Here is a 19,111-nt window from a genome sequence, read left to right on the forward strand (position 1 = left end):
CATTTACATGAGTTTAAAAGCTCAGTTTAAAAGTTCAGCACAATCGTAGAAGGTGATTATGTGAACGAGAGGCTTTAGAGATTCTGACAATAGACTTAGGAACAACAAGGATATGAGGTTAATGTAAAGAAAGTTTAAATATCAAAGTGCTGAATAAGAACTTCTATCTTTTTTTTTTTTTTGAAAAAACAGGAAATCCCGCTGTAAGTCTAAACTGTTTTAACTGGGATAGAATATTTCTGCTGATATGGAGAAAAAACAGTCTAGATCAATTAAAAATCTGAAAAGTTTATGGTAGCTTTTGGGTAAAAGAGTTCAGTGTTATCAACAAGAACATGTATTCTTAATGTATGTTACTAAATGAGGCAGTGGAGGAAGAAAAGGCAGAGGATAAAGACGATCAATCACAGGTCTCCACTGGTCCATTTTGAAACACCTGGAAGGTAAGAGGACAATATAATAGAGTTTAGGAAAATCAGCTATAATTTAAGTCCTGTCGAAGTACTTGATTTTAAAGCTTAGCAATCCATAATTTGATTAAAATACATTTACTTGAATCAATAAGTATTTTACTCTATAGAATATATTTACTAAATTATTGGCTACCTAGGTTTTGGCTAAACAGTAGTTTAGAAAAAGGGAAAAAACACTCAGCAGGTATGATGGTGATTTGTCTTACCTTCAAAATATCAGAAGCTGATGCATCCACCAGCATGGGGTTTCCACATTTCTCTTGATACTCTTTTATTAAGGCTGTTGCATCATCAATGCTGTAGAAGGCAATTTTTTTTTCAACTTCACAACTGAAGTTTTTTAAAAAGCCAAGAATTTAGACTATCATCTGCACTGAAGTATAAAACAAGGTATAAAGCCACATCTTTGATGCCAGGTATGTCCTATATTTTCTTAGAGGAACACAAGTCATAACAAGTCTGGTGTTTTCACCCATGACTGTTAGTAAAACCCATATACTAGATATTCAATAAGTATTTGTTAATTCCTATCATGTTCTGACTGCAGGATAAGTGGTAACAAAGTAACTTGGAGTGCTGAAGACTAAGTATTTGGGGTGTAAAAGTCAAAGTAGCTGTGCATGAGCACAGGTGCCATGCATCACTGATTGCTGATTTAGCACCGCCCTGCCTTTGATTCAGCGACAATCTTGACTACAGGCAGGTTGTTTTTTCTAAGAAGTTTTTTTGCTGCTGAAGCTGTGACTCTGCTATGCTGCTGTGCTGAGCTCACCTGAAGGTAAGGATAAACTGATTCAAAGCAAAAGCATTTGCTGTTTCAGTCAGATTAAATTTGGTTAAAATTGCAGAAATAATCTGCTTTGTCTGTGGCTCAAACTACTTTGTGAAACTGTCCTCTATGTATGCAAAATAGCAAGGTGAGATTTTTCTTGGTTTTAAGTTTTTTTTTTTTTTTTTTTTTTTTAATTTAGCAATATTTCCAAAACTCTTAAGTGCTTAAGATCCTTAAATAATGAAAAATCTCCAGGACCTTAATTAAACTCAAAACCAAAATAAGGGAAGATTCAGTTTCCGTGGCTAGTATCAGCAATGCATCATCTGTTTTACTTTCTATTAACCTACCAGTTCTTGCTGGTAAAATAATCCACTAGTTCTTTAATTCGGTGAGTGTTCATCAATCGTTGCTTCAACAGTGAAAAATACTTAGTTTTCAAAAATTTATCATATAGCTTCTCATTTATGATGCTGTCCAAAATCAAAGATCTAATCTGGAAAGTAATAGATAAAATTTTAATAATGGAAAGGTATTAACATTGAGAAGCTTAATCCTTAAATATGAGGGATTAGATTCTTCTTGCTTGATTACTGTAATAAGCAGAACTTTTTAAAATTAACTTTGGATAGTGGAGTGAGTTAAGAATATTGCCATTAGGAAATCAAGGGAATGTAAAAGAGAATACCATTTTGTGAGCCCTTTGGCTTTTTTGTGCAACATATTTAGAAAAATAAAGTACTCCTGCTGCAAACAATGCATACCATAGAGATGGTCTGTAATGCAGCAGTGTATTAATGTTGGTCAACTGGCCAGTATTTTTTATGAAAATGCAGAAATGCTTGGAGATGTTGGTAGAGTTTATAAAAACTGATACATGCTGAGGTCAGGGTGGCAAAGAGGTTTTATGTATGCATCAAGAAAATCTGCAAGTCAAAGCTAAGAGAAAGAGGTGTTGTTTGTTTACCTGAGAAGCAAATGCCACCACCTCTCCAGTGTTCATATGTTCATCTATTTGTTGCAGTATAGTTTCAGTGTTACATGTTGAAAGGAAACCCTTGTTTAAAAAAAAAAAAAAATCTAAGAATGATTACAATATAAACTCTTTCCCTTCAGCACAAGTATTTCATTCACTCAGGAAACATTTTGAGAAATTGAATACAAATGTGAAATTCTCAAGCCAGTATCCATGTAGTCTGACTGAAAGAATAATATTTTTATTACATTTAACTCCAAAAGAGTACTTTGCTGTAGTTGTTATCATAGACTTCAACTGTCATTGTCAGCTGATTAAATTTCTTACACTAGTGCTATGGCTTGGGAGAAATCTTCTGAGCTTGAACTTTAAACAAAGGGAAATTTAAGGTCCTCTTACTTGTGCCAGTGTTGACAGAACTGGGAGCAGCCTATTGTGCTTAATTAGGGAGAATGACATGGAGCATAAAGTCATGGAAATGAACAAGAAAGGAAACAGTGACTATGCACAACTATTGCTTTAAGGCAAATTGTTTATGTCAGAACATGTGATGTGTATGAAGCAACTTTCTAGAGATGTGAGCTTATGAACTTCAAACATTTGTTTGAAGCTTCTCTGCTTCTGAAGGATTCTGTGCTTCTCTTGTAAGCTGCTGGAGACTAGCCCACTAACAGCTCCTCAACTTCACACTGCTTTGGCCTATAGGTTTTTTCCCATTCCCTCCATTTTCATGCATACTCCATAAAACCATAAAAAACAAAGGGATACAGGGTAAGGTAATACTTTAGTAAATGTTTGCAGGAATATTGGAATTGCCTGAGGCCTCTGCTGTGCATTACAGGTCTCAACTCTGGGAGAGGGTGGGATCCGCAAAACAGTTTCTAATGCACACAGGGCAAAGTCATATGACAAAGCTGCTGAGAATGACTTGTGTGGGTTGTGGTGTTTTTTGGGGAAATGTTCACATAATTCCTTTCAGAAGCAGAAATTTAGGGCAATAATCACTGGAGTGCATGGTGCTGAGCAGCTGGCTCTACAGCAATGTGTTCAAATGAGTTAGAAGATACCATCTTTCAGTCTCTGTTGAAAATAACATGGTTAAATGAATTCCCTTTGGGCAGCAGAAACACATTTCTTGTTACCTGGATTTGCTGTTCTCGTTTCTCAGACTGAGGAATCAGCAACAGGCATCCCAAAGCAAAAGCTGGGAGGTCCAGCTGTGCATACTGTTTAGCTATTCCCATGACATCCAAGTCGGCCAGAACAGGACACCTTGAGAAGATTAGGAGGAAAGTTCTCAGCTACAAGATATATAGCTAGGTATCTGAATATTTGCAGTAAAAATGCTTTGAGATTTTAAGATGGACAATTTCTTGTAACCTCTTCTTCAGAATGGGACAACCAATATTAGTTGAAGTTTCACAGAATACAAGTTTTCTAGTTAAAACAAAAACAACAAAAAAGTCACCCTTCCAAAGTTTAACTCTTTCTAAACACTCCAAGCCCTATTTTGAGCTGAAGTGTTGGCAACTGTCCTGAGTATTGCTTTGCATGTTTCAGGATGTTAGAGTGATTACAAAGGGGAGATTCCCACTCAAACCAATGTAACATCTACTTACTTCAGCAGAATCACAAAACATTCACAGCATTCCTCCAGCTGCTTAGGACTTGGTGGACATGAAGCTGAAAGATAAATGAGTAAAACCATGATAAAGTGGCTGTGTAACAAAGATACTATAGAAGCATGGCAGATAGCTGTTAATTAACATACCTGCAAGAAATGGTGACAAAACTACTCTTTGCCAGGCTCGACTGAAGATGGGAATCTGTTGAAAGTAAATTTTTAGAGTAATAACCATACACAGTTGTCATTAAACAATCTTGTAAACACAGACATCTTAACCTATTACAGATGGAAGATGTCTGCTTTGTTTTAAAATGCTGAAAGTTATTCCCTGACATTGCTTCTCTCTTTGAAACCAAGATTATTGCCTTATTTTGCTATTACTCATCTGATTTCATAAAACATGTTAAATGAGGATACATAGAAGGAGCATAAATGTAAAGTGTACAAAATGTTCCACTTAAGCAATGAATAACATCAATTGTATGGTGCAAAGTCATAAAAATAATCATTAAAGGGACTTTTTTCCCCATGTGTAGCACTCTTCTGTATAGATGATTGTACTTGCACATAGGATACTATATTCTTGTTAGATGAAGAAAAATAAGAGATTTGCTGAATATTTACTTACCTCCCATAATGAATGAATCCCTGTAATTGCTATCAAAACTTTTCTTAGATATTTCATCTGAAAAAGGAAAAAAAAAAAAGGAGCAGTTTATAATATAAGATTTATGTTAAGATGGCCAGTCACACCTCCTATTTTCTTAGGTTATAGTAACATTAAGTTTGACAACCAGAGCTAATTAAGATTATGAATTACAAAATTAGGATTACTACACCATAATCCTAGAACATTTTAGGGGATACTGTGTGTATAACCCACACAGATGTGTGGATACATTCCATCTGTGTATTATGGGTATATATGTAGCTACATAGACACAATAGGTACAATATGTTGTAAAACTACATTGCTCTGAATTTATGGGATTTAGTCTCCCTGACATCTGAAAGTTGTTCCTGCCCTCCCTGCCCCCCACTTCAAAAAATTCCTAAAGCTGGAATAATTTAAAATCAAAGTTCTCAAACAGCGCCTTTAAAACACAAATTCCTCAAAGCTTCATAAAAGTTCAGGGACAAAGACTGCAAAGTAACCATGCAGGCCATAAGAAAGGTAATAGCTCACAATAAATTTAAATTTATTTATCTATCATATTCTTTAGAAATTAATGGTTAAAAAAGCCTTTTTCTCTGCAGAACTTCATACTTAAAAGTTCCTTACCATATTGAAACCAAGAAGCTTCTGCAGGAGGCCATTCCAGAGCTGGGAGTCATAAACTTTGTATTCTAGACAAAGTTCAGACACAAGTCTGACAGCCTGAAGGAGAACAAGGACATAGTGTATATATTAATAAATATACATTCATGATGGTATATTTTTTGTTTGCCAGAGTAATTTCAGGTTTTTATGATTTTACCTGGACCTTGATCACTTGATAGGTCATCATCAAGATGCATACAAAATTATTTTACAGTCATGAAGAGGATTTGGATACACCCTAGACTTTATCCTTTTATTTTCAAATTCTAGGAAGATTAAAGCTCTTAAATCTGTTATTTTCATATTTTAAACTAGCATGTGTATATTGCAGCCAAAGAACAGATCGCTTCTCTTTTGTAGCTATAAATTAAAAGTACTAGGGTTGAAGCCTGCCTTAGTAGGACGTTATCCTTTCTTGTCGCGAACTGATTTATTTCTGGAAATCTCATTTACCTGCCCTTATCTTCAGTGTTAATTTACCTGTTTAAAAAAATCATACTTGGTAACATAAAACAATTATCTGATTTCAAAGTTCTTAGGCAGAGTATAAAGCCAGTCTATTGTTGGAGTATTAGGTAAGAAACTGACAGGTATTCTAAGACTATAGACTTGTTAATATTTAATTCATATTGAGTACATGGTGTTAGTCTAAGCAGTTTCAAGTATCAAATGGGTTGCTAGATAAGGAGGAAGGGAGGAAAAAAGAAAAGGTGGCAGACTTGAACAGCAAAAATCTTTCTTCCAAGACAAGAGGCAAGGTAGGAAAACATTTAAAAAAAAAAAAAAAAAAAAAACCCTAGGAAATAATCGTGTGATGGGTAAGTACTAAGTACTCAGAGCACCAACAACTTGTAAATAACAACTTATTAAGCATTTAAGCATTATGGCAAAAAAAGAACCACTTAGTGAGATGTTTTTCATCCTCTGATATTGGCACTCTGAAACAGAAGATTTAGAAAAATATACACTATGTAGAAAAATGCACATTTTGCATACCGTAGGTTCATGGCTGTGATTCTTCCATAGCCCTTTAATCATTCCTTCCTTGGGGCTTTTATGAAATGATTCGTAAGTATATGGAATATTCAAGGTTTCAAACTCTGCCAGATAAATGCAGCATTTTAGAAAATATCTGTTTTAAAAAAAAAAAAAGAGGTGGGGCAGGGTGGGGGCAAAAAATAGGAGCTCATTAGATTTACAGTGATCATTAAGTTGCATAATCAAATTTGGGAAAATATTGAAAAGGTCTTTTCTGTGGCTTTAATAAAAGTGTTTGTATTAATGAAAGAGAACAAAGGTCTTGATAATTGCCTACAGAAACCTCATTTTGAATGACAAACTTGGATAATTTCTAAAGATAAAACAGTTCCTATAACTTGCACTAGAATTTAATTCACACCCAGGGATCCACATATAGGTATTTGGCATCACTAATATCTGTTAAGTCCAGTAATACATTACTGTTAAGTAATACCTTAAGGAAAAATCATCTTACTTTATTTTCTCAATGGGTTTCTTGAAGAGTGATTCCACAGTATTGGTATCTGCCAAGTAGAGCAGACACTTAAGGGCTCTGCTCCTGTGAGCAAATGTCAGTTCATTAACACCAATTGGCTGAGATGGGAGAGAAGAAAGAAACAAACAGGTTTTTTTTTTTTTTAAAAAAAAAAAAAAAAAGTAAATATATATAATTATGGGTTGAACAGCCAAAAAGTTATGTGTTTTGCATGATCTAAGACTTTGTATTAAATTAGCATAAAGCTGTGCTAAGTAACATAGCATGTAGCCTATACATTTTATACTGCCCAGTTTAAATATTTGTCAACCTCAAAGCCAAACCAGATTTTTTTATATGTTTGGAGTATTAATGCAAATGAGAAAAATAATTTATATACATAATATCTCTCTCTTTATATGATATTAATATACAATCCAATATATACACATATCTTATTAAATGTGAAAGACTGAAGGTTAAGCATGTGTTAAAGTATTTTTCCTGCTTTAACTTTACCAAAGTGAACCAATGTATTACTGTACTAGCTTAAAGCATTTTCTAGAAAATGTTGAACGATTTTCAGGTGATATCAGTAAATTTATAAATCCTAGCATTCAAAAGGCCCTCTTTACAGTCAACAGCAAAATTCAATAAACATTGATTTTCGTCCAAAAGAAGAAGGGAAAGGAGAAAAGTATAGAACTCATACAGGCATATAAACTATCTAGAGACAGATGAAAAATCTGTGTTTGAAATCAATACAGTCTTTAAAAAAAGAAGATTTTAATAGGACATGAAAGCTGGACATGAAAGCTTATTTAGCAAGTTGAAACTAGTTTTTAGAAACTTACAGATGTGGCAGATGTTGTAATTGCAAAAAGCAATCTTGAACTGTAATCCATTGGGCGTGACTGAAGTAGATATATAACTCTGCAAAAATGCATTTAAACACAAATACAGCATTTTCCATTAAAATACAATGAACATTTTTCATATAAATTTAAATATAATTCACTGTTTGAGGATTCTGATTCTATAGTAAATAAGGGGAAATACCCATAACTAATCTTACAAGAATTTACCTATGTAAGTTATTGCAAATTGAACTTTGTTTTTATAACTAAGTAGTTAAAAACTCAGCATTGACATAAAAACATGGACAGAAAGATTCCATTAAAGTGTAGATCCTGCACTTGCAGCAAAGCAGCAGAAATGGGAATGCTATTGGGCAGCCATCTCCTATGAAGTTCTACTTTTGCATATTAGCAGTAATAGTTACTGTTTGACAGGGCACGAAGACCAAGTCTAAGATCATCAGCACTAACAATAGATTTTTTTTTTTGCCCATACGTGTTTATTATTGGTCTTAATATTGTTTTTCTTGTTAGAGACAGCAGCAGTGAGCTTGCAATTTCCTACTCTAATAGAATTCTTCCATATACAAGTGGCAGATATAGTTAAATTTGTGAGGTAAGAATATTTGACTACAATATGTTTAAGATAACATGATACCTTCTGAGTTCTTCATCTTCCTTTACATCAAAGATTCCTTCAGCTTTCTTTAAAAATACATAAGAAAAAAAATCGTAAGAGTTATGTGAAGGGTTTGCAAAAATTGCTGGGTTATGGCTATTTACTTAAATCCTGTCTAAAGGCTCAGTGCTGCTAATACAGCCAAGGAAAGGAATTTTTTTTTTGATTAGTCTTTACTAATTGTATATGTAGCAGTCAATAGTCCTTCATCACTCACCCTGCTGACTAGTATTTTGATCAGAAACAGTTTCTGCCCCCTGCCCATTTTTTACCTGGGTATATGGGGTACAACACAGGTAGCAGAGAACCTCAGTTTGCTTTAAGCTGCAACAGGAGAGGATTTGGCTGCTTGCAAACACAGGAACCATTGTTGGGTGAGGCTAATATATTTACCAGGAACAGCATTTCAAATGATTCCTGCTAGAGATAATGGATTGCAAAAATAAAGATGGTATTGAAATCGTTCATAGTCTGAATTCAGATGCAACTTAAATGTAACTGTGAGGGCTAATGGTTAACTCTACCTTTTTTTTTTTTTTTTTTTGACCAAGGAAGGAAAATATAGGTCATGTAATTCGCCATTTTTATCCTAAAAAGCAAACAAACGAACAAAAACCCTCCAAAGATGACTTACTTCTGATGGCAGTATGCTTGGGCAGAGCCATTTGTCTAACAGCTTATCCCAAATTTTGTTCATATCCAAGTTGTTAATTTCAGCTATCTCCTTTGCTGCCGCATGGATATCTACATAAATAGATTAAGACAACATATTTACAAACAACTATTTTCTTGCCTAGGATTTTTTCAATTTTTATTTTTTTTTAAATTTTTTTTTTGGTCCTTTTGGAACCAGATAAAGCATACTTGCCTGGGTAATCTCTGCCAGTTGGATTTTGTATTCTTTGGTCTATACTGCAATGCTCATATAGTAAAGTGATAAGACTTGTTGGTTTCCCAATAGATTCCAAGTGTTCCGCAGTGTTCAACTTATGAAGTAACAGAACATTTTCTGTAGCTGATCTCTTATACTGCATATATAATTTCTTCTGTAGGACTTCTGCTTTTTCATGTGCATCATCCTTCAGGAAAACACCACAATTTTTATATAAACGACTTCCTTTTATTCAAAAGCTCTAGAAATATCACATTAACTTTTTTATAGTATTAAACAGTTAACAGAGGGTACCAAGATTGGTTCTTCTGATGTGTTTCTGTAGGTATACCTTACACACTGTATACTTCACTATGTTAAAGTACCAAAAGACAAAACACTAATAAATATCTGATAAGATAACAACAGTTTTGCAAGCAGTTTGTCATTACCTTAGTTGTTGTATTCTTTAGCCATTTTCCAGCTAGATAGAGACAGAATTTCAATGCCTGAATCTGGTCAGGACCTTAGGGAAAGAGAGAAAAAACCCCAAAATACTATGTTAGTTTTCATACAAGTTTTCTTACAGTCTAGTTTTTCTTTTCTCAAGCCTACTCTCTTCCTCACAGTTACTTTTCCCTTCAAGCCAGATATGTTCCTTACCTGTTGGAAATTCTTGTGCAATCTTGTGAGCAATAGCAACAGCCCACTCTGGATTAACTATAGACAACAGATAAGATTGAATTGTCTGTATGGTTTTAGTTGTTTCCTTGTTAATAACTGATGTATATCCACTGTTTCTCATTTCAAATATTTTTGGTTTCAGTTTTTTTTCAAAGACATGTCGAGCTGCAGACATGTGCAAGGTATCCAGTGAAACCTAGAAAAGCATTAAAGGCAGTCAAAAGTTGTCAGAAGGCCTTTAAGTCAGTTAAAGAGCAAACAAATAAAAAACAAACATGCACAAAAAGTGTTTCCCTCCCCTGCCCGCACCTCCCCGTGAGAGGGAAAAAGATAACTGAAATAAATCCTTTAAAGATGTAATTTTACCTTCATTAATTTGGAAATTAACAGAAGTGTTGGAAATGATTCCTCACTGAGCTCTGCAGCTGTAAGGAAATAAGAGAGTCCTTATGAGAGTGTCACAGTCAACCTTTATAAAATTAAGCACCTTTAGTTTGTTAGGCCTTCATTGGGAGGAAAAAGAATATAATCTTAATTAGATATGTGCTAGTCTGGGATGTGGGATACGTGGATTACTTTGCTCTTTGAGAGGCTCTGTACACATTTAAAGATAGAACTCTGCAATGTGTTGTCTTAACTCCACGGAAAGGCAGATACCAGTAGCAATTTGAGAGTACAGTGCTTTAAGAAGCACTGCTAGAAGAACAGCTACATTTTTACATAAATACAGTTAATGCAAAACATAGACTGTCAATCTTTTAAGTTCATATACAGCAGAGTGAAAGAGAATATATGTATCTAGCTAGAAAGAATACTGAACCTACATATTATGTTCCAGAAACACTTTGTTGTTCTAAAGAATATAAGATGAAAGGGTAATCTGGTTTGCGCAGCTGGAGATAAGGGAATCACATGCTCTAAAACATATTGGTGTTCCAAGTCCACGGGTGGGGAAATTCTTTTATAAGACTCCAGATGTTTGAGAAGACTTAAAGCCTAAGGACAGAGAGAGAGAGAGAAGAAAAAAGAAAACAACAAAAAAATTTGTTACTACCATATTTTTCACCTCAGTAAAACCTAAGGTTTTGGTACCTATATAATTTGGCAGATTTATAGATCTATAGAGGTTTTTATCCCTGCTCTAACTCATTGCTGAAAGACTGCTATTTTTTGATGCTATTTTTTTGAATGAATGCTGTGTAGATGGAATAACTGATTTACTTTAAACAGACTCTTGAATAATTACAGAAATAACAAACAAACGACTACAAATGTTATTAACAAAGTAAAAGTAGAGTATTTGGCCATACCTGGTTCAAATGGATACTGGTGTGTTTTTCATCAGCACTTTGTATTACTTTCAGGACAATTTCAATAGTTTCATAGTCGTATGGATCGAGCTGTTAAAAAATAATAAGATTTTGTGTAACTTCTCTTATAGAACACACACAACTGAGTTACATTTAATTCAGTTTTAATTCTAATTGAATATGCATAATATTGAAGAAATAGTAACCTTCATGACATAGGGCCCTAAGAAAACAAAAGACTGTTTCAAAATTATAAAGCCTAAGAAAAGAGCTGGGATATTGCAGAAAGACCAATTACAGTAGTGATAAGTGGATGAGAAAACAAACCAACCTTTTCCCAAATACCTTTTTTGCCCCTTTATAATTTTTTATCTAGTATTTAAAAACACTTTCAGTATGGTATGTTCTTTGGGAACAGCTTTGTATTTGACTATTGTGCTCATTTTTTTAAATGCTTGTTGGGGTAGGAAGACTTTATCTATCTTTAAGGACAATTAGATGTTTTGTTCTACTTTTTCCTCTAGAAAACTGAAATTTAGCAATTACATTCTGTAGCAGAACTTGATTTTTTTTTTTCAAATTTCCATGGATTTATAGCCATAAGTGATTGCTTTCCTCTATCATTTAAGTGATGTACAATATTTGAAATAAAGAGCATACTTTCTGTATGCATTTCTGTTTGTTTTGCTTTTTAGTTGTATTTATTTCTTTACCTTGCACAATATTCCACTAAGGCTCATGACCAGATCTTTTGTGCTTTTCAGTAGAGGAATTATTGCTAGTGCTCTAGCTAGTAATGTGGAATGAGGTTGCTTCTCACTGTGTTCTACAGAGTCATCTTCAATATGATTTGTATTAGCATTCTGGAGAAGAAGGGTTTCAATGCAAAGCTGCAGTGCGGCATCACTGTCCAGCATAAAAGTACTAGAAGAGAACAGAATGTTTTCTTGTGACATTTTATGTAGTCGAGGTACTTATTTTCTCATGAAAAAAATTCACCAACGCCAGAGTGTAATCTGATTTATGTACTTAGAAAGAAAACAAACAAAACAACTTGTATGTTATATAAATCAGGATCTATTTAAACCATTAAACTAGAACAATTTTGATAGGTATCATTAGTATTACAGTAGTAATTAAACACAGGTGTGATTTGCTTCAATTATTACCTGCAGTAATTCAATATGAGATCTGTGTCTACTTTTGGATTCTGAACCAGAATTCTTATGAGTTCCTTCTTTCGTATTGGTGGTTGTCTAAATGCATTCTTGAAGGAAATCTACAGATAAAGAAACATTTAGTGTTCTTCTCTCAAAACTAATTCCTTATTTACCTAGCCTTTTAATTTTTCCATTAGCTGCAATGCAGAGATTTTTAGAGCAGGAAAAAGCGGCACATTTTCTGAACATACCCTGTGCCAGAGTATGTTTAAACTCTTAAAGTTCTTCTAGAGCATTCTTAATTAATATATTATTCAATTTCTGAACTTTATTTCAGCACAGGCAGAATGAAAAGTTAAAATAAAAACCCAGTTTCTCTTAGATACGAAGCTGAAAACAATGCAAAATACATCTCAAACTCTATCAACACTTAATCAGTTAATAAAGCCATACGAATATTCAAACTTACCCCAAATTTACCAAGTTGGATGCCCCATTCTGCATCAGTAATCAATTCTTGGAACTTTCTTTTTTCATCATCTTCACCATAGTGGGTAGCAAGCTGTGCTCCAACCAGAGCTACTGCCTTAAAGGAGAGAGGAGAAGCAGACTTAAATATAGTAAACTTGAAAGTTAATAATACTAAGGCCTAAGTCTCTGGGGGAGCTTAAACGATTTGGAGATCACGGAAATATATAAGGAGGAAGCAATCTTCACAGAAAATAGGATCAGGGCTACTGTACCTCCTGAGTTGGCAGATCACAGCTCCTGGTCTAGTTACTTTAAAATTGAGTTTCTCAAGGGATTTTTAGAACAACCTCTTCTACAAATAGATGGCACTTTACTTCCCTATTTCTTTATCCTTCGCTTTCCATCACCCTCTGTATTTTAATGTGTGTACTTATCTATTCTTTTCAATTACTGTCAAAGAACAACTTTTCCAAAATATTGTAGAAGCAGTGCACAATGCTACTCTGTAATAAACAGAAGTGGTTTATCTCATAGCAGTGGTCTTAGTACAAGTGAGGAACATTTTGATCAGCTGTAACCTTAATAAGGGCAAACTGCTGCAGTTCTGTGACATTCCTAACATCTTAAAGAAACCCTTTAATATGCTGTGTATGCTGAAGAAAGTCTTATGAATTTACCAGAACTTTTTTATAATTTTGCCATGAATTGTTTATGACATCCCAGAGTTTATTGAACATATCTTCCTTGGGCAAAATCGTGCAGTATCCCAAAGCCAAGCTCTGATCTATGAGGCGACAGTTGAATACCTGTGTATTTAAAAACAAAGTTATAAACCTTAGGAATTTAATAGATCTGTTTATATAGAGTACACGAGAGAGAGAGAGTGTCAGACAGTCACTGTCACTGCTTCTTTCACCTTCTCTGTGGCTAAGATGATTTTTTCCATGACTGCATATTTTTTACATCATTTGGCTTCAAGAAAATGTCAGAATGGGCTTTTAGTAGGAAGAGTAGCCTCTTGATACAGAACTTTCTTACCTTGTGTAGTAAGGTCTGGATAGTGGTCATAATTGCTGAAGTGCACTTCTCTTTCATAGCAATGAGAAAGCTTTTGGTGTCAGCTAGCATTTTGCCATCATGTAGCTGAGACAAAAAAAGACAGCTCATGCTTAAAATGTCTTTAAATTCTCCTGTCAGCTATAGCATACTAAGAAGCACTATAGTAATTTTATTTTCAGAATTAAATTCTTAGAAAGATCTCTTTTGAATAGAAATAGGATGTGTCCTAATGCTTTTGAATGAAGCAATGTTTCTTGAAAGTTACCCTTGCAGCTTTTCCCACATTAATCATTGACACAATGTGAAATAGTATCATAACCTATTACTAACACCAGTTTGATTCCTGACCTTGCAGAGGTTTGGAGTTTGGCTCGGAATATACTTTGAAAAAAGAATCAGATGCCCATTAGAATTACAGGAAAAACCTATCATCTCACAAAACTACTGCACATCTGATCATATGGTGGTAATTTTTCAGGGAGGTCTTGGCCATAGCCCTTCGCTAACCTATCAGTTATTTGTATATCACCTCTAAATCTATTAGTGGCTGATATAGCTCTATTTTCCTTCCCCCCAGCAAAATTCAGCATAGTCCTTGTCAGTACCTTTTCACTCAGGGACAAATCCATGTTGTTTGATATACCATGCTGAAGACAGGATCCAAACGAGCAGACTATGAGGCGCAAAGCTAACTCGCACTGACTGCACTCCGTGAGGTTCTGTAGCGCTGCACAGATGGGGATTTTAGCTGGCAGCAGAAGGTTCTGTCCTGTGATAAATTTCACCAAAACCAAACAAACCCAGAAAACAATTAGTGTGCAAACAAATTCCAACAGCAATATGCTTAACAGATCAGAGCAGTTTTTGTTTTTCTCCATTAAACGGATGTAAGATCACCCTTAACTTCCTTCATAAACCTTAAATTTGCAAGGTGTTTAACTTAATACAGAATCCCACTTTAGTTCAAAAATCAGATGTCTCATCTTCTTGGAAGTAGTTCTGGTATGTCTGAACTGAAGAAATCGACAGCCTTTGACAACGTGTCCAAAAATCACACAGGTGAACGACAGAAATTACTGTCAAGCCTGGTTGTCTTACGCATTGAACCATGTTGTCTCCCTACCATCAGGCTGCAAGTAGAACATCTGCACATCTGCTTTAAAATCACAAGCAAGTCATGCTTATGTGGTTTAACTTAAACCCCATATTATCCAGTTGTCTGGTTATTTATACTTCTAACATGGGTAATCTGCAGTCACAGTACCTTTAGTAAATGCACTGTTTGCCAAGCTCGTTGAATCCAAGGGATACAGCTTGTTCTCTGAAAGACACATAAATATGTCAGTTGTGCACCAAGATCTCGGCAATGTTAGGAATCCTGGAAGTAATTTAAAAATACTATACTTCAAGGACAGTACATAAAATAAGAACCATGTAAGAACCGTATTCACATGAACTGTAAGAGCTAAGACTGTATTTCTGCAGAACTCCACAGTGTTTTTGCTTGTTTGTTTTTCCCAGTATCTATGACATTGCAGAGTTTTCTCATAATACTTGAAACTTTCAAAAAGTTCTGTTCATCTACAATGGTGCTTAACATGTGGACAATCATTTTAGGTCTAACATGAACCTTATCTTGCTTAAAATACATTCTCAGTTAGTGACCATCAGAGAATGTCTAAAGCAGATAAGAACAACGCAAGCTTATAGTAATACTTCTCCAGAGCACTCCATCAATCTTCAGTTAGCTCAGAGAACCAGAACACAAAGAAGCCAACTCTAGAGTCTATATACCCCTTAATGGCACAATAATAGTGGTGTTAATTTCCACACATGAGTGGAAATATTTCTGTTCCCAAATTTTTTTAAAAAAGTATGAAATGAAATAGTTTTATAGTGATTCAATGTTCAGGAAAATTACCAGAAATAGGCAGAAGAGAAGCAATAGTTTCATATGCAACTGGAAGAGATATCTGTGGATCAAGAACTATCCCATCTTCATTAAAGAAGTCATCATAAGTCCACTCTTCATAAGGATCTTTATCTCCTCCAAAAGCTGTTGTCTAAATAAAAATGTTGTTAATAATATAAATAATCAAAAGAACCCACCAGCTATGTCTACCAACAAATCCAGCATTCCAAAACATTACAGCTTGCAACTACAAGAATAGAACATAATCTTTTATTGAAAATAGATTTTTATTATGCTACTTTTTATTAAATGTTAAATAGATAGGATTAAAGAGATTTCCTACATACTAACAACTTTGCTCTTTAATGTTGCATTTATTTAGTTACAAAGTCAGAACTCATTCAGGAGTAATTTAATGGAGGATCAGCATCAACATTAATATTACAGGCATTTTTCTTTTTTCCCACTCCCCCCTTTTTTTAAAGCAAAACGATATTCAGTGCATAAATATGCTTGCCTATCTGCTTTGATCTACTCCACTTGAACTGTAAGAGTCTATTCATCTAAAGCAACCCAAAGCACTGCTTGACCTGAACAAAAAACAAAGAAGCTATTCAAGAACTTGATCCATGTTAAAATTTTACAAAATCGTTGGAAATGCTTTCACATAATATGTGCATTTGAGAAACAATACATGAATTTATAAAACAAACCCTCCCTGCCTTTGGTAAAGTCAGAGTTCTGTGTTCTCTAGTAGACTTGGCAACAGCTTTTCCATGAAAATACTACTAATTTTCAGAGTTGCATTAGTAGGATTCTATATACAGAAACATAAGTGGTGAAAAACCACTTGTGCTTGTGTCGCTGCTGCACTGCTTTTAGTACTCACATGATCTTTACACTGGCTTATGAAGGAATTGTTGGTTTTTGCTTGTTTTTTATTTTATTATATATTTTTTCCCCTCTGAGACACTGAATCGTTGAGGTCTGGAGATTATCTAGTCTAGACATTTTGTAATTATTTGAAAGTTCAATGAAAATACCTTTGCTGTAAATCCACAGTTTTCTATTTGGCATTGTTTGTAAATATCCTTGGCAGCCAGAGTATATTTACATAGTTCCAGAGAGTCTAATAGCAAATCTGTAAAAATATCATTATAATCAGCATGCTATTAATGAAAGGCTCACATGCCCTATTAAAACATTTTGCATCACCTATTTTTAGAGGTTTGCATAGACATTCACTTTGTTTTCATATTCATTTGAAAAGAGTTGTTTGGAAAAATGATTTTCCAACATTGTCACAAATAAACAATAATAATAATTACCAGGACTGCATATAGTAGCTGCTTGGCAAGCCATTTCATAGACCACTGCTGGAAGATTTGTATCTTTAGGGGTGATCATTGGAATATCAGCTCCTAACATATGACAAAGCCTTTGACATGCTGAGAACAGCAGCTTCCCTGTTTCTTCATTACAGTGATTTTCATAGAACTCCCTATGAAAAAGGCCTTTATTTTAGACAACAGGAAAATAAAAATACAAAGAGCATCAAACAGAAACAAATGCTGTTTGAATTACTTCATCTAGATGATTCACTACAGCTAAAACTTCTGAGATGAAAAAGTACAATGGAGCTTGCCTTAGATATAAATACTGAAGGGAATAGAACATACTATCGATAAAAAGAAATATATTTAATATTTTCATCTGATATTTCTCTTGGGGAGCATAGTAATATTATAATGACTATGTAAGCATAAGTCAAGAGACCAGCTAAAAAACATGATGTTGTGTGGTGACTGTACAATGGTTTTCTTCCATTTACAGGAGTTAAACAGTGGTTATGAGAGCTTTTAAATAATGTGAGGATGATGTCTTATCTTGCTATAAATCCACGAGGAGGTCTTTTTACTTAGTAATCAAGCTTTGGTAAAAAAACAATCACAGTTTTCAGAGAATACAACGCCAAATTTAAAATCTTCTACAGAGGAACATTAACTATCCTTTGTTCTATACCTACTTACTTCTACAAAGTATCAGAAATAAACACAGAAAAAGTTCACTAAAGAATTGAACTCCTCTGCAATTTTACCTGCATATTTCTACAGCGTCTTCAATTCTTCCAGCATCTAATGCTCTCAAGGCTAGTTTTTCTCCCAGTTCTTGTTCTGTCCTTCGCAGAAGCAAAGCCAGTCTATACAACCTTGACCCAGTGGATCGATTCTTTGTTTTATCTTGTGAATCACAATTGACTGTTGGTGCTTTTTTGGACTTTGACAGAGCTCTGACAGTTTCATAAGCTTTTATGTGCTCCTCAAGAAGTCTAGACATCAGCAAAGGATTCCTGAAATCTTTGACTGAAAGAAAGATATCAAAATCTTCCTGCAACAAAAGAAAATATGATGATCTAGGCTTTTTCAGAAGTTAAATAGTTTCAGTCTTTGATTAATCAAAGTCTTAATGCATAGAACAGGAGCACCCAAAGATTCTATTAAGAATGATCTGTGACTGATTCTAATGTCAATGCTATACCTGAGAATTGTATAGGATTGTACTGGTTGGCATGCCAGACGTGCTAACAATTTGAGAGAACAACTCAGTTCTGTGGGATTCCTGAAGGCCAGTGGTCATGCTGTGAGCAAGCCAGATAAGGGCAGAAGGGCGCCAGACCTAGATGAAAGGGCAGAAGGGCGCCAGGCCTAGCTGAAAGGGTGGAAGGACTGCTGACTAAGAGATAAGGAGATCTTGCGGAGAGTCAGATAAGGAGGCAAAGAGTTGACGCAAATAAGAGCTAACCTATCCTGAGCTCAAGCCTTGCAATATGCATGAACCTAATTAAGCTATGTATAAAAGTGCACACTGAATGTTCAATAAACGAGTCTTGTCGATGACCATATGGTGTCGCAGTCTCCCTTTCTCCTACAAATGGTGACCCCGACGTGATGCAACGAAGGGCAATCCTCTCTCGGACAGAAAAGAAATCGGGAGAAGGACGCACCACGGTGGAGAAAGTAGGAGTTGGGTCCTCTGCAGCCAGGACGGTGCAAATCCGCCGAGCAAACGCTGGAAGGACGGCACCCCCGAAGATCATATAGATGGTTTCGGGCCATACGCGCCACCGGAGCCTGGAGAGCTGCAACAGCGCGCTGACGTCAGGAATGGATAGGCAAGTGGCGTATGAATTATTTACCCGTACCTTACAACAATGTAACGTACAGGGAATTGACTTAAAGAAAGAATTACCGGGATTGTTAGCATGGAGGTACGCGAAGAGTTGCTTTATTGTCCCACATACAGTGCATGAATTATCGGAGTGGCGAAAACTGGGTGATAAGCTATGGGATGCAATGTTAGATGATGATAAGACCATGGTGAAGCAGGGATTGTGGAAGTCCTACGGAAATTTGGTGAATAGGCTTGTGCAATCCCTGGAGCAAG

The 19,111-nt window shown here is 35.1% G+C and overlaps 1 protein-coding gene across 1 annotated transcript in view; it reads right to left on the bottom strand.

Annotated features, from left to right (window-relative positions):
* Positions 1 to 343: 343 nt before the first annotated feature.
* Positions 344 to 19,111, bottom strand: part of KNTC1 (kinetochore associated 1) — a 36,860-nt gene continuing 18,092 nt past the window's right edge. Inside the window, 31 exon segments of the mRNA XM_088525146.1 lie at positions 344 to 436; positions 680 to 770; positions 1,596 to 1,741; positions 2,213 to 2,302; positions 3,364 to 3,493; positions 3,841 to 3,904; positions 3,993 to 4,047; positions 4,477 to 4,533; positions 5,131 to 5,226; positions 6,166 to 6,301; positions 6,665 to 6,783; positions 7,519 to 7,597; positions 8,180 to 8,226; positions 8,835 to 8,944; positions 9,069 to 9,279; positions 9,524 to 9,597; positions 9,735 to 9,951; positions 10,122 to 10,180; positions 10,580 to 10,751; positions 11,066 to 11,155; positions 11,779 to 11,989; positions 12,235 to 12,344; positions 12,695 to 12,811; positions 13,374 to 13,502; positions 13,735 to 13,839; positions 14,361 to 14,524; positions 15,020 to 15,076; positions 15,677 to 15,818; positions 16,711 to 16,808; positions 16,996 to 17,168; positions 17,766 to 18,055. Coding sequence (XP_088381272.1) covers positions 344 to 436; positions 680 to 770; positions 1,596 to 1,741; positions 2,213 to 2,302; positions 3,364 to 3,493; positions 3,841 to 3,904; positions 3,993 to 4,047; positions 4,477 to 4,533; positions 5,131 to 5,226; positions 6,166 to 6,301; positions 6,665 to 6,783; positions 7,519 to 7,597; positions 8,180 to 8,226; positions 8,835 to 8,944; positions 9,069 to 9,279; positions 9,524 to 9,597; positions 9,735 to 9,951; positions 10,122 to 10,180; positions 10,580 to 10,751; positions 11,066 to 11,155; positions 11,779 to 11,989; positions 12,235 to 12,344; positions 12,695 to 12,811; positions 13,374 to 13,502; positions 13,735 to 13,839; positions 14,361 to 14,524; positions 15,020 to 15,076; positions 15,677 to 15,818; positions 16,711 to 16,808; positions 16,996 to 17,168; positions 17,766 to 18,055 — 3,732 coding nt within the window.

This window comes from Tinamus guttatus, unplaced genomic scaffold, assembly GCF_059628265.1.
Source record: "Tinamus guttatus ecotype Peru unplaced genomic scaffold, ASM5962826v1 Tinamus_guttatus_pri_ptg000223l, whole genome shotgun sequence".
NCBI classification, from domain to species: Eukaryota; Metazoa; Chordata; class Aves; order Tinamiformes; family Tinamidae; genus Tinamus; species Tinamus guttatus.